This window comes from Prionailurus viverrinus, chromosome B1 (assembly GCF_022837055.1).
Source record: "Prionailurus viverrinus isolate Anna chromosome B1, UM_Priviv_1.0, whole genome shotgun sequence".
NCBI lineage: Eukaryota > Metazoa > Chordata > Mammalia > Carnivora > Felidae > Prionailurus > Prionailurus viverrinus.
In genome coordinates, this window is record NC_062564.1 from 31,845,826 (window position 1) to 31,862,094 (window position 16,269).

At 39.5% G+C, this 16,269-nt stretch overlaps 1 protein-coding gene across 2 annotated transcripts in view; it reads right to left on the reverse strand.

Moving 5' to 3' along the window:
- PPP2R2A (protein phosphatase 2 regulatory subunit Balpha) overlaps nt 1-15,917 on the reverse strand; it is an 86,285-nt gene extending 70,368 nt beyond the window's left edge. Inside the window, exons 1-2 of one of the 2 annotated variants that reach the window (XM_047856040.1) lie at nt 15,613-15,917; nt 13,678-13,752 (exon numbers count right to left, since the gene is read on the reverse strand). In XM_047856040.1, the coding sequence (XP_047711996.1) occupies nt 13,678-13,752; nt 15,613-15,619 (82 nt within the window). In that variant the 5' untranslated portion in view covers nt 15,620-15,917. Of the gene's footprint in view, nt 1-13,677; nt 13,753-15,612 lie in introns of those variants that run through there. The other variant, XM_047856042.1, reaches the window with a different exon arrangement.
- Nucleotides 15,918-16,269: the final 352 nt, after the last annotated feature.

Sequence of the window (16,269 nt, forward strand, 5' to 3'; positions counted from 1 at the left end):
GCAGAGGGGCAGAGACAGAGAGGGAGACACAGAACCTGAGGCAGGCCGAGGCTCTGAGCTGTCAGCACAGATCCCAACATGGGGCTCAAACTCACAAACCATGAGATCATGACCTGGGTCAAAGTTAGCGCTCAACCGACTAAGCCACCCAAGTGCCCCCCCCCCATTGTTATTTTTAAAGATTTGGATATGTGAGACATTATTACTTTATTATTAGACATTGTTATTTCACAAATTTTACTCAGCTTTAAAATCTACTAATTGCACATCTAGATGCACATCCCAAATATGTACAATCTTCTCAGCAACTCTTCAGTCTGAAGCTACAGAAACCTCATAGGACAGTTAAAAGAAAATGGTAGCTACCTGGCAATTTTTTTGATCCTAAGACAAGGCCTATAAACCTTGCATATCATGGATTTCTGGAACGTATTTTCCCACTTTCAAATCTGAAATGATGAACATGCTCTGTTAAAGTTAACAATTTGCAACTGCGAAACACTTCTGAAACACATAAAAAATTTTGACAGTATCTCTAGAGACACAGAACCTGGGAGAAGGGGGTTAAGAGGGAGACATACTTTCACTCTGTATCTCTTGCACTGTTTGGATTTACCATTTGTATGTGTAAACTAAAAAGTTTATTTACTATTATTCATTTGTCAGATTCAGTGCACAATTCAGCTTTTTTACTCTATTTACAAAACTGTGCAACCGTCATCACTATCTAATTTCAGAACATTTTCATTACCCCCTTAGAGAAACGCTGTACCCACGGCAGTCACATCATCCACCAGCCCTACCAACCACTCATCTACTTTCTGTCTCTATAGATTTGCCTCTTCTGGATATTTCATACAAATAGAATCATATAATATGCAGTCTTTTGTGACCAACTTCTTCATCTTAGCATAATGTTTTCAAAGTTCATCCAAGCTGCAGCACCTAACAGCATTTCGTTCCTTTCTATGGCTGCATAATACTCCATTGTATAGATACACCACCTTTGCTTTATGCATAGTCAGTAGATCGACATTTGGTTTGTTTCCACTTTTCTGCTATTATGACCAACGTTGCTATAAACATTGATGTAAAAGTTTTTGTGCACATATGTTTTCAATTCTCTTAAGTATATACCTAGGAACAGAATTACTGGGTTCTATGGTTAAATCTATGTTTAACGTTTTAAGGAATGCCCAAACTGTTAAAATGAAGGTCTTGAAACACACAGGAAAGACGGAAGAAAGAAAAGGCTTATACACTACCATGGACATTTAACTTGGAGAGATCTTCAAAGATACTCATGAGTAAATTCGATTCACAGCTATTTGAAATCACTGAAAGACATATTTAGGTCTTAGACTTGAGATCAAGATGATTCTTTCATTTAATTCCAAGAACAACTAAGTATTTGTACTACATCACCATCTCAACGTCAAAAAGCATGTCAACTGAGGGGTGCCTGGGTGGCTCAGTGTCCGACTCAACTCAGGTCATGATCTCACGGTTTTTGAGTCCAAGCCCTGCATTGGCCTCTGTGCTAACAAGGTTGGAGCCTGAAGCCTGCTTCAGATTCTGCTTCTCCCGCCCTCCCCCTCCCCCTGCTGGCCTGCATGTGGGCTCACGTGCTGTCTCTCTCTCAAAAATAAACTTTAAAAACAATGCCAACTTAGAAAAGGGAAAATAATTTCTTACAGCCCAACATTACCTGTAAATTTTTTACACAGGATTTGCAAAGGATCTCCCAGTAATGTCAACAGGTTAATAATACCAAAAGCCACAAAGTTATGGAAAAGGCTTATTTTAATAATTCGGACCCTCCTAATACACCTGAAGTGAAGGATCTGTTCTATTTCCTACACATTCTCTACAGCACTGGGCACTCAATATTACATATTCTTGTTCACTTGTGGATACTAACTAAGGTCTCACCTTAGCTCTCTACCCTTTCCCTATGAGAACAAAAGATTTAAATTTGTAATCAAATAGTTATTTTTAAAAACTGAACCACACAGAAGAAACATGGAAGCCTAAAAAGCAGAACAGTTTTACTGACTCAATCTTAGATTAACGACGCTCAACTCTGAGCTTCAGTGTCCTTGTGTACAAAATGGCAGTGTCTACCTCAAAGGTTGTTGTAAAAAATACAATCTTGATCATTCCTTGTCTACAACCCCAACCTCCAATCATTTAAAGAAAGTATTTCTGGAGCGCCTGGGTGGCTCGGTCAGTTGAGCGACCGACTTCGGCTCAGGCCATGATCTCAAGGTTTGTGAGTCCGAGCCCTGCATAGGGCTCTGTGCTGACAGCTCAGAGCCTGGAGCCTGTTTCGGATTCTCTGTCTCCCTCTCTTCTCTACCCCTCCCCCACTCATGCTCTGTCTCAGAAACAAACATAAAAAACAATTTTAAAGAAAGTATTTCTGTTGTTCCTTCCCATAGAACCCGAGCCATGTATAAAAAGACATCTATAAAAAAAGCACACACTAGCTAAGAGGTGGAAGCAACCTAAATGTCCATCAAGGTATGAATGGATAAACAAATGTGGTATTTACATACAATGGAGTATTATTAAACCTTAGAAAGGAAGGAAATCTTGTCACGTGCTACAACATGGATGAACTCTGAGGACATGAAGTTAAGCCAGTCACAAAAAGACAAATACTTTTTTGTCTTAGGATTCATTTGTAGGTTATCTAAGGTAGTCAAATTCATAGAAACAAAGTAAAATGGTGGATACCAGGGGCAGACAGGAGAATAGGGAAGTGTTAACAGGTCCAGTTTCAGTTTTGCAAGATGAAAAAGATCTAGAGAGTTTCACAATGATGTGAATAGTTAACACTACTCAAGTGTATGTTTAAAAATCGTTAGTAAGGTAAGCTTTGTTATGTGGTTTTTGTTATGTATTTTTAACAATAAAAATGCATTAAAATTAAAAGTAGCTTTTTATTTTATAGGCTAAAAAATATTCCGTTTGAAGAACTGGTTCTGCTGCTAGAAAAAAATTAATTCTCCTTTTATGTTAAGGGGGAAAAGCCTACCAGTTCCTATAATAACCATTTTTGCATGTTGCATCCCTAGATAAGGAATTATTTATTGCCTACAATAGCCTTTCTCTCTTGAAATAGAGTCTTCCCAATCAACGAGTCTATAAAAATGTACTAACTATTCCCCTTATGTTATCTTAGAAACACATCTATTCCAGACCCACAGAACTCTTACTTTGTGGTAAGCTGGAAAAAAGGAGACGAAAAGGTTCCACTTTCACACAAAGGAGACCTAAAGCTCTACAATGTCAGGTTCTATAAGTTAAAATTTTTCCGTATCTTTAGAAAATTTAAAAATATTTCTTACCAATCCCTTTTATCTACTTTGGTATCTCTCTTAATACAGGCTAATGAAGAATTTAGATTCCTTCTGAATGAAGTATAGAACAAGCAGCTGGTTCAAAACTCAATATAGTCCTCTAACAGTTTTCCCATGGTTATAGAGACAAGTTTTTGATTAAAAAAAAAAGAAATTAAGATGGAAACACACTAAAGTTGTCAAGTCCAGTACCTTAGAGAAGAGTCATCCCTCTAATATCATAGAAGAAATGGTAAGCACTGAAAGGATTCCTAAGAAAGAATACCCTCTTAACAGTCTAAAAGTTATCATTTCCATATAAAATATCCTCAACTCCTCCAAATTTCAATAGGCATATAACCATAGGCAAAACCTGAATTAAAGCAAAGGTTCTTAAACACAGTCATTGGTCCATGAACCCCCACCCCCGAACTGTATAAAAGATATTATTCAAAGATTTCAGAAGAGAAAATCCCAGTTTTCTCCGAGGAAGTCAACCAAAAGAAACTAAAATTACAAATCTACAACTCCTGGTATAGTGGCTTATAGAAAAGCATTCAATCATGATTTGCCAAGGATTCTACATATGACATTGGCAAAGACCTAGATGACATTTCAATCAACTACTGCTAATATTAACTAAAAAATATATTATAAAAAATTAGTTTTCCTTTTTAATAAACCCAGCATTTGAACATGGAAGAGAAACTGGTGTAGCTAGTTTTAAAAGTCCTAAAGTTCTTTGACAAATGTTCTTTAAAGGGTAGAAAAAGAACCACAAAAGTACTGAAAATACTAAGCAATCAAGAGTTGATACTGAATTCTTAGAATGGGAAATTCAGCATCTATTTTAAAATAGACTTATGTTGTGCTTTCAAGTAAAATTTAAAGAAAACACCATTCCCTCTCTTTAGTAATAGAGTTGGTAAGTAGAAAGTTACCAAGGCAATTTTATGCCTTTCTTCCAAGAAAAAACAATACATCAAACTCCTACATGTTGGGCTCAGAATAAAACACAATGCCAAGGGCACCAACTCATTTCTAATAACCAGGCAGCAACCCAGAAATGGCACCATGCCAGGTTCTGAGGAACTCAGTAATCCTTCATTAAGTATTAATGTTAACAGGACCTGAACAGATAGTGGGAAGAGACCTCAAAAACTTTTAAAGCTGAAGTATTTTGGCAAATATGCACTAGTATGTAATCTTTGTAAGGGAGATTAAGTTTAAAAATAGATAATTTTAAAGTCCTAAAGGTATCCTTCCTTCACCGAGATCACCAGATTGAAAGAGCTTAAGCAGATCTAATTTGGTATCCAAAGAACAGCAAGGGAGTAGGCTGAAACAATATCAAGTCACAAGAAAGCTTTTATGGGAAAGCTTTGGACATTCATGCACAAAAGCAGCATGTTACTTTGATTACTTACCTAGTGGTCTGTGAGACTCTCTTAAAGCATCAATACAGTGAAATCTACTAACAGACTAAACCAACAACTGTCAGGTATTTCTGGGTGGCAGGATTTCCTTACAATTGAAATCTGAGGGTCCCCAAAGGCCTTTCAAATTTTAAAATATTTATCAATTTAAAAATATTAATGATAAGCCCTACACATTAACAAAAAAACAAAAACAAAAAAAAAAAAAAAGAAAGAGATTTTACTTCCCCTGCTCCCCGAAAAATTAGTGAGAAGAATGGCACTGTTTTTACACTGCTGCAAATCTGGCTTAACAGAAGATGCCCGTTGTCTCTTGATTGTTTCTGCATTCAACACACCACAGTGTGTTGTGTTAGATGTATGAAGAAAATCCACGTTCATTCAAGTACGTAGTTGAAAAAGGAGTATTTCAATAGGCTTTTCAGGTAATCATGGTTATCCCTTTGATACTACACCACAACTGGACAAGCAGTAGTTTCTTAAAGGTTTGTGGAATCTGAAACCATATCAGCTGTCTGTTCCATTAAAATCCAATGCTGTGTCTTGCATTTTTACTCATGCGTCATTTTTTAACCTCACAAGCATTGGATATTTGGAAAACACTGATTCAGAGTTATACAGAGCTTCCAAATGTTGACACCTTTCATTACATAACATCAAAAAATTGCAGTCACTGATATTACTACTGAACTTATCTGAAAATTCTTTGAGTATTGGGAAGTTATCCAACTCAGGATGGCAGATACATGTCTTCCAATGTTCTCATTTGTGCTTGAAAGCTCAAATTTTATCATGGGCAACAGATACTGTCCACTGAGGCAACAAATTCACTGTCCATTTGAGAAAATTTCTGCCGAATATCCAAGTCTGAATAATCATCACTTATTTGTCCATAGTTATTTCTAACAAAAATGTCCCATGAAAGCAGCAGCTAGTTCACCTTAAAACCCAAGTGACTGCACCAATGCTTTTCCTCCAGACAACCGCTGTGCTCTGGTCTGCAGTAGAAGTGCTTTGGTGTACCTTTCATTTTGTCACAAAGAATGTTTAACAGACATGTACTCAAGAGTCAGATTTAATAAAATTAGTTTTTACTGCATCATCAAAGACATTCATATGTAAAACTGGCATTTTTAAACTACTGGTACATGGTGAAGATCACCATGACTACTGGTACCATTTGGTGTCACGGCCTTGATTATGCCAAGGAACCGGCAGATTTACCCACATTGCTTTTGTACCACTGCTGCAAATGTCAACACAGTCAAAAAGGCAAGCATCATGTTATTATGAAAATAGTAGGGGTGCCTGGGTGGCGCAGTCGGTTGAGCGTCCGACTTCAGCCAGGTCACGATCTCGCGGTCTGTGAGTTCGAGCCCCGCGTCAGGCTCTGGGCTGATGGCTCAGAGCCTGGAGCCTGTTTCCGATTCTGTGTCTCCCTCTCTCTCTGCCCCTCCCCCGGTTCATGCTCTGTCTCTCTCTGTCCCAAAAATAAATAAACGTTGGAAAAAAAAAAAATTAAAAAAAAAAAAGAAAATAGTTTCCACTTCATAGACCTTCTGAAAGAGTTGAGAAGTCATCAGACCACACTCTAAAATAGCTGCTTTGACAATGGCGTGGACCTCTCTGATCAGAAAAATGCACATATGTACAAGTATACACAATATGTGACATACGACCTCAGAAGATTTAAAAAACCCTTATAGCCCACTTATAGAACATCCTAGCTTAAAAATTCCATTAGGAAATCCAGAAAATCTCCAAATTGGATTTAATTACTTCAAAACAACGTCTACTGGACATTACAAACAACTCTGTTAAACAAGTCACATTCCAACAACCTCAAAACACCCTCATTTAAACTAAGAGAAATAGCAAGCTTTTAAATTAAAAAATTACATTACGGACATTAGAAGGGAAATTAAATTTGAAGTTAAGAATCCCAGTTCCATCACCTGCTCAAGAATACACAATTAATCTTCCTAGCCTAGTTTCCTCATCTATAATCTGGAAAAACAACATCTACTTATTTCAGTTTTGGTGAAGATTAATGAAATATATAAAGCAGCTAACATAGTACTTGGCACATAGTTAAGCACCCAATAAATGCTGACCACTGTGATTAAGATGACCAGGCCATCTCTTCCTCATGCTGATTATGTAGTGATAATAATCAAATTCAATTATTGATAAGAAATGTAATTTAAGTATCACCAAGACTTTCTCTTTACTACTACTAAAAAGGCACTTGTGGACCCTTGGTTACTAAATTGTATTTTCCATTATCACCTAAGGTAAAGAGATTATAGTTGAGATTAGCTAAAACATCTATGCCCAGGGCACTCACTTCCAAATGTCCCGTCTCTGTAAAGAGAGCTTTCCTACTATTCTTCCTTTCTAATCTTACATTCTAATAAACTTTTGCAAAAAAATAACAAAATAAAAAATAAATAAAACATTTATGTCCAACCATTCAATTTTCCTATTAACGACAAAAGAAACTTAAAATATATCTTTCCTCTTGCAACTCAACTAAGAAAATACGGATGTGCAAATACATAATATATGGGAATCTTTTTACTGACTTAATAACAAATTCTTTGCTTCAAACAACCTCTCATCATGCTGCTTATTCCACGATTTCTAGAATTTTAAAATTTAGTTCACTAAGAGTATCAGAACATACCTAAAGTTCAGCTCAGGTCAAGATCTCACGGTTTACAAGTTCCAGCCCCACACTGGGCTCTCTGCTGTCAGCTCAGAGCCTGCTTCAGATCCTCTGTCTACCTCTTTCTCTGCCCGCCACCACCCCACCCCCCAAAAATTAAAAACGAAACAAAACAAAAAACAAGGATACTGCCTAATGCTAGATAAATACAATCATTCACATTATTTAATGGGCAAATTTACGCTAAGTGATTTTACTGCATGAGCACAAGACTTCTATCAGTAGTAATGTGTGTTAAGGGCAAGGAGGAGTATCACATGTGATCCAAGAATGTTAAATAAGGCCTTTCCTACGGGTCATTAGGTTTTGACATATAGCTTATGTGCCACTATTTTGAAATCCACACATATCAGGGTTCTACTATTTTTTCCTACTAATGGCCTTAGTGCCTAAATCTAACATGCATACTCCTCTAAGAAACACAGAACACAAATGATCTTAAATTGTTTACACTGTATGTAGCATTAGATATATGGAATGGATTTAAAAACATTAAATTTCATGTGGTATCTCAAAAATTGTTTTTCACAATTTTAGTTATATCTTCATTTGGGGAATACTTAGGCTCTACTATTGAATTTTTTCCCCCAAGAACCAGTCTGTAAGTCTAAGTCCTACCAAAAGTAAACAGGAAGCCAAGCGTTGAAAAGATGCTATGCCTGTGGATCCAAGTTTCATAAAAACAGGCATCGTGTAATAAACTCATATCCTAAAACAATTTCCTATAAAAAATTAAGAATGTCAAATACGGAAATGAGGAAAATTATACTCGCATTAAAATGATGTATATTTAAAATTACTATTTAATAGTTAACAATATTAACTATTAAATAATGAAAATTTACATTAAATTAAAATAACCATCTTGAATGGTTAACAATAGTCCCATATTTTTAACCAAAAATTACAGACTTCAGATTATCCACATGTATTTGAATGTTTAATATTTCCACAAGTAAAATTTAAGCAAATAACAGATTACCAGGTATTGCTACTGCAAAAAAAAAAATTAGGAAAAATTCCTTACTGTTTCACTTTAAATGATGATCTTGGTTTTTCTAATTTGTTTAACCAGATTTTAAAAATACAATCAGTGTTTCTATTACTAAATACAGAGGACTAGGAATGGATCAAGTGATGTATACATAGGACAGCATGCGCCATAGGTTGATGATGCCAGGTGATGGGGGTTCAATATATATCTGAATGGTCATAACAATGTGAACCCTGACTTCTTTTTTTTTTAAATGTTTACTTTTGAGAGTGAGACAGGCAGAGCATGAGCAGAAGAGGGGCAGAGAGACAGAGGCAGGCACAGAATCCCAAGCAGGCTCCAGGCTCCAAGCTGTCAGCACAGAGCCAGACGTGGGGCTGGAACCCAGGAGCCGCAAAATCATGACCTGGGCTGAAGTTGGACTCTCAACCGACTGAGCCACCCAGGTGCCACTGTGAGCACTGACTTCTTAACCCATAATATGTGCTATAACGTTGGGGTATGGGGGTGATAATGACAACAGCTTAATCTTCATCTACTAGAAAGTCAACTGGAAATGTCTAAAACTGATGAGAAATAGAAATATCATTTTATCCACAAAAATTAAGCACTAAGGAATACAACAACTAGAGGAGTTCAATTTAATTGCCTTCAGAAGGACGAGGGAGGATTAGAGAGTGGGTGAAGGTGGGGATGGCCAGTGTTCGCTCTAAACCCTTTTTAGAGTACAGTATTGATTTAAAAACACACACACACACACAAACATACACCTTTTTGGGTGAAATCTAACAAACACACACAAATCACAAATCACCAGAAAATGACCAGGATAATCAGTCAGTACAATCACCACCGAGGTCAAGACACTGTCTCCATGAGGCCTCCCCAGACCCTTTCAAGAACGACTCCCGTCCATCACTTAAAGGTAACCACCACATACTGGCTTTTACAGCAATTATTTTGTAGCTATTCTTCAAAGTTTTACCAGTTTAATATGTGTCTCTAAGGCTATGGTTTAGTGCTGAGTGTTTTTTGAGCTTTATATTAGTGGAACCAAAGAATATGTATAAATCTCTTCACTTTGGCTGAGGAGAAATTCTTAGTAACCTTTAAGGACAATTCCCCAGTTTTCACATTCTCCAACTCTTCCTTACTTACTGTAAGTGTCCAAATAATAACAGCTAAATCCTTTATAATACGCTTACTATGAGCCAGGTTTCTGTTTTTTGGATATTAACTCATTTAATCAACAAAACAACAGCCTAAGACAGATTTTACTGTGATCTTCATTTTAGAGAGAGGAAAACAGGCACAAAGAAGTGAGTTACCTTGCCCAAGATTACACAGCTAGTAAAGGACTGAGTAGGATTCAAACTATGTAGCCTAGATCTGGTGTCTATGTTACCTTTAGTCTCGTGAGAGAAAGTGGTCAGTGAAGGAAAATTTTCAAGTATAGATGATAAAATGTTACTACTACTACCACAAAGATTAAAATGAAAACTGCAGGACAGGAGACCATCTGAATGATAGAGATTTTAGTACCTCACCCTTCTCTCTGACAAGAAGCTACACCAAAGGTAAACCACTTAAAGTGCCCAAAAAGACCTATGCACAGAAGAAGTATCCCAAAAAGTGTCTACGTGGGCCAAAGGTCTATAAGAGTATCTGGTCAAACATTAAAATTCTTAGTTCTGCAATGTACATAATGAAAAAGTCTAAGCCTTGATTAAGTAGAGACTTCTTTCTAAATCAAGGCCCCCAAAGAGCCCAACATCTCACACAATTTAACTTCGCAGTAATAATGTTGAGCTGCTTCTTTTCTAAAACATCTTTCAGAAGTAACTAGACTACAGTATAAAGAACAACAGAAATCATCTAATCCAGTCTTGTCACCTTAAGGCTAAGCTTACTGGAACCCAGAGAAGCACTTATCCCAAGTGACATACACTAGTTTGTCACCAGGATAAAAGCCCAAGGTCTCCTGACTTCTTTCCATTACACAGCTGTAGAACATCAACCCAGTTACAAAGCCTGCTGAGTAAATACCTCTACGATTTCCAGAAGTATGTCTCAATCATCTTTTCACCCCATCTCTTTCCCCTTCAAAGCCTCCTAACACTCACATTCCCTCATTCAACAAATACTCAACACCTACTGTGTGCCAGGCATCGTTCTAAGCACAGAAGTTTGTATAGGACGTTCTGCACAGAGCACAAAGATGCATTAGTCCTGCACTAAGCTTACAGTATAACCGCAGAGGTTTAGGGTAAATTAGAAATACAAAGTGCTATAAAGAAAGACTGTAAAAAATATTCCCAAAAAAGGAAGAGAAGTAAAAGAGTTACAAATGTGACTTGAAGGATTCTGATCAGCGATGAAGTATGGGAGGAGTGTCAGGCATTCCAAGGTGGGAAGAGCAAAAACAAAGACCCTAGATAGAGTAAGAGCGCACAAAATTTTTTTGAAGAACAGCATCCACTGAGCTGGATCATGAACCGCATCAGCAATGAACTGAGAGAAATAGGGGTCATACTGGTGACAGGTCTGGTACTCCAGGCTGAAATATTTGAATGTAACCCTGCAGATGCAGGGACCACTGAAGATTTCTGAGGAACGTAAAACTGGGATAGCATTTAAGATCAACTGAGAAGCAAAACAAAGGACGAGAAGCAGGAAATTTTTGGAAGTTTAGGAAATTTAGGAAGTTACTGCAACCTGAAAAGAAAGATACTGAGAACCTGAACTAAGCTGAAAGTGGGTATGGAAAGAAGATTAAAGCATTACAGAAGTAAAAATGGTATGCCATGACAGCTAACTGCACGTAGGAGGAAAGACAATTTGGAGCTTTTGATGGTAAAGAACTTCCAATGCATCATTAACAGAAAACAGGCAAGCTGAACTAAAGATTTAGCTAGATGTAACCTGTTTACAGATTACAGTCTAAACCAAAGGAGAAAACATATTAATCTTATTTTGGAAAAGCAAATCTTCCCTTAGTAACATAAACATGATACACTATGACATGTAAGCTGCCGTATGCAAAAATCCCCAAATTGACGGAGTATCATTTGAAAACTGGGTGCTTGTGATGCTTAATACACTAGCATACACATACGTGCTAGAGTAAGTCGTATTTTTATTAAAATGTACATACTAAGCCTCAACATGGTAAGATGATGGGGTTGTATGTTAAAGTATTATTTAACAACCTCAAAAGAAAATTATTTGATGAATCAGTAGCAAAATACAGCTCCTAAGCATTAGGAGGAGAATTACAACTGATCCCATGATACATATCACAAACTATCATTTGATTCAGTTAGGTTAAGTTTGGAACCATCAATTTCTTCTAATTAAATAAAACTCATGTGGTCTTTCTGCCTACCATTTAACAAGTAAACTGCAAGCTCCTTCAGGGCAGGGTTTATGTTCCAGACACCTCGCAGCCCCAGTGCTCAACATTTAGGAAGCCCCCCAACAGATCTTTCATACAAAAATCAATGGCAGTCAACAAAAGAAGTTTTCTAGTATACACCACTCTCATAACTTGGTGCATATTACACAACAGCACAGAATGAATGGTCCAATATCCGACTGCCTACTATTCAACAGGTAATGGAATCACAAAATGAGTCACATATGGCTCCTCCCTTGAACTTAGGATCTCTCAAGTCAAACACCATAGGCTTCACCAGAAAACCTTGATTTGTACCATTTGTGTGACCATCAGTAACTCTCTTAACTAAAGCGTCTAATTTCTCATCTGAAAAACAGATGAGGACTCATCAGAAATGTGACAGGGCTCTGTAAAGTATCACAAATATAATGGATACCAGTTGGCTCCCCAAAGGACCCACCAAACTGATCAGACACTTCTTTGAGAAAGACGTGGGCACATGCAAATCCAAACCCTTCACTGGCTCAATACAAAGTCATCATCCTATCATCAAAGAAACCCTCAGAACAAACTGCACTGTAGGCAGCAGGTGAGAAACAGAATCTTAATAGGACAATACTGTTTCGAGAAAGATGATTTAAAAACTTTCACTAGACAAATTTTTTTAAGTTTATTTTGAGAGTGAGAGAGCGTGTGTGCGTGTGTGAGCATGAAAGGGGCGGGGCGGGGGGGGGGGGGGATCCCAAGCAGGCTCCATGCTCTCAGCGCAGAGCCCCAACACAGGGCTCCATCACACAAACTGTGAGATCACAACCTGAGCCAAAACCAAGAGTCGGACGCTTAAATGAGCCACCCAGGTGCCCCTAGACATTTTTTTTTTTTTCATTAAAAGTACATTTTAATTCGTTTGAATTTTGTTCAAAAATTCCTACTGTAATTCAAGACAGGATACCTTTAAAATTCAAACTTTAAATACTATTTCTGAACAATGAAATAACACAAATACTTTATGGGAAATAATGCCTCCAGCACCTAAGACCACCTCAAATGAGTGCAGATCCCTAACGTTTCAAAATGTTAAGCTTTTGAAATACACTAAGAAATTTGGGAGAAGACTTAAATACTTCAACCGATCAAACCCAGCTTCTAACTGCACCACAATAAGCTCCCAGGAAGCCATGCTATATATCCACAACACTGTTGTTTTCTTACCCACCTAAATTAATCCTTACAAGACAATAAAATGCATCATTTGAGTCAGCATTTCTTCACAGAATGTCAACCAACATCACGCTCTCAAAGTACACAAGTTAAAAAACAAAACAAAACAAAACTAAAAATCTTCCTTCAAAAAAGATATTCATTTTTGAAAAATGTTTCCGAGCTCAATGCTGATACGTATTTCAACACAATTATCTAAAAATGATTTACAAACATGATGAAAATGCATCACCGTTTATTTGTACAAGAAATTTATACAGCCAGGAAACCTTTATGATACAAGCCTTAGATTTTTCTTGTGACGGTTTTAAATACATCATCATCCAGTGCTCCTTTCATTTAATAGAAATAAAAAATAATGATACAAGGTATTAATAAAAAAAAAAACCTGAAGACTATTTTCCAGAAAGATGACTTTAAAACTGTTCCCCCATTGCTTATGCAATAAACACAGTATGTTCTTAACCTGGAACAGACTCAGCTGCAAAGAAATCCTTCAGTAATCAAGATTTTGAAGATTCCATATTCAAACTTTGCATTATTAAATGCCTTCTTACCTTCTGCTACGTCATCATCTACTGCTCCTTTCACCTGAGAAAAACACCACTGAATATCATTCCCTCCTCCAGCTCCTGGAAAAAGAAAACATACCAATTAAAACTCAGTTCTGTTCATGTTTACTCTCGTAAACACAGAGATGGTATCCATGGTTGGCATGATACTAATAGCCTAGTGCTGCCCACACATACAACCACCAGCCCAGAGCATTAATTCGGAAGGTTAGTCTCCAATAGCTGGCACTGCATTTGAGGAGAGACAGAGATCCCAGGTATGAGATCATCTAAAGGCCATGTACTACCATTAACATTGCACATGTGTTCAAAACTTCCATTTTCCCTTCCCCTCAAAGACAGTAAAAGCCTTACAGTCACGCAAGACCTACCAGAGAAAAGTAAATACCACCAATTAGACAGTTTTCCTTTAAGCCTACAGAAGGGTTAATAAGGTTAAGCTACCACAAAACACGGAACGAAGAGAAAACTTCAGAAACATTACTCCCCGGGTGAGGAGTAATGATTCGTGTGAACCCAATCACCAGAGCACACACACAGCACACACAACACTCACCACCCATTTCTTTGCATTTCATTACCAGCACATCACGGGCTCCAGACAGGAAAAGAAACCGAAATAAATGCTCAAGAGCCTGTCAGAGGAAGCTTGTCTTGCCTCCCTCCACCTTATCCCTCAGAGTCCAAAGGACCTTGCAAACAGTTTTGCTCGTTTGTCATCATCTTGTGCAAAACAATTTCACTTACTCGACAAGGCCAAAGGAGCAACTTGTTTACAGCAAACCCTAAGTCAATCCAACATGTTAACTTTTTTAAAGGTTTGATTATTTAAAGATTATCTAAATATTAGAAAACGCATGGAGAATTGGTTTAGTTCCTCAATGTTTCTATTTCACTTCCAAGCACTAAGAAGGAAATGCCCTGGCTCTATGAAGGAAGAAATTGAATCAAGAACTAGAATTGGTTCTACTAGAAGCAGGAAGATACTCAGCAACATCAAAATGTATAAAGATAATCCTCAAAGCAATCACCTTTTCCTTCCTTCACCATCATTCCTTGCTAAATATTCCAAGCCGGTTTTCTCCATGCATCCTTCCCACCCCCCCCCCCCCAAGCTTTTACCTAAATCAATCCCCTTGGCTATTTATATCGCTGAACTCCACAACTATTTTAACTAACTCCACGAAACCCTTTTGGGAAAAGGACATCTGCACAAAAACTAACATACAAAACGGAAAGTTTAAATCACATTTTTCATGCAACTTGGTGGATTAACAAGGCCTTGCACTCTTTGGACACGAAGGGTAAGAAACGAAAGGGAGCTGGTTCGAGACAAAAAATAAAGGTTCATGGTCTCAAAAATACATGTATCCACAGTGGGGAAAAAATACACATAGGTCCCCATTGTATTTTAACTTGTAAGGCACTCTTCCCTCTCAGTACAAAATACGTTAGTATAAACACCCAAGAAGGCTTGCAGCAGGAAAAAAAAAATTGGAATTATACGGAGAAAGATCCGTATAAAAAGCTCGGGGCGGGGGGGGGGGAAGGGGGGGGAAGGACGGGGAGGAGACGGTGGGGGGAGCAGAGGTTACACCGGGTCCAAAGGAGTAGGAACAAATCTGCACTCGCCCCCACCCCGCCCCACCCACGCCTTACCCCTCGGCTCGCCAGCACACACCCCACCCCCACCCATGCCAAGGTTCCAGCCCTCGTTTAAAAAGCCATTTAGGTATCACTGCCGCCCCTCGCCTCAACAAACCCTCCCCACCCCACCCCCCCCCCCCACTTGACCAATTCCCTGAAATCCAAGGGGCGCCCCGTGGCTCTACGCGAGGCACAGACGGTCGCTAGGGGGTGATGGAGGGAGGAGGAAGGAAGCGGTGCCTTGTCAGTGGACGAGGGTGATTTCTCCTTTACCTGCCATGTTGCGCTGCAAATGGTGACCCTGCTGGGTTCCTCGGGGTCGCCGCTTCCTGAACTCACCCCCCTCACCTGGGGATGGGGGGGTAGGGAGGGCGGATGGCGGCGGATGGCACCTGTGGGGGGAGAGGGCGGGGGTCGGGGAAGAAGGAAGGAGGGGCGGGCAGACCAGTCAGGAGGATGGTGGATTTCACTCTGGGGCTTCCCCGCTCTCTCTCCTTCTCCAGCAGTGGCGGCGGCAGCTACGACAGGGACGGCGGCGGCGGCGGCAGGGGCAGGCGACTCTACTTTCAAAATGGCGCCGGCTGGCCTGGCCAGTGACGTCACCCAGGGGCGGAGCGGCCGGGCCGGGCCCGAGGGGCGGGGCGGGGCGGGGCGGGGCGAGGGCCGGGGCGGAGACCAGAGGGGGCGGGGCGGGGAGCGGCCGGCCCGGCTCCTGGCTCCCGCCCCTTCCTTCTCCGCCCCGCGCTGCGCCGGGGCGGCCTGGCCTTCGCCGCGCCCTGGTGCGCGAGCTGCTGGTCTGGTGTCTTGCCGTGCTCGTCCTGCCCTCTGTCCCTGGCCCAGTCCGCGGTCCCGCGCACATCAGTGTCCCAAACCCTCGCGTCTGTGCATGGATTCCCGGGCGGGCTCAGCCGTGCGGTTACCGTGCTCGCT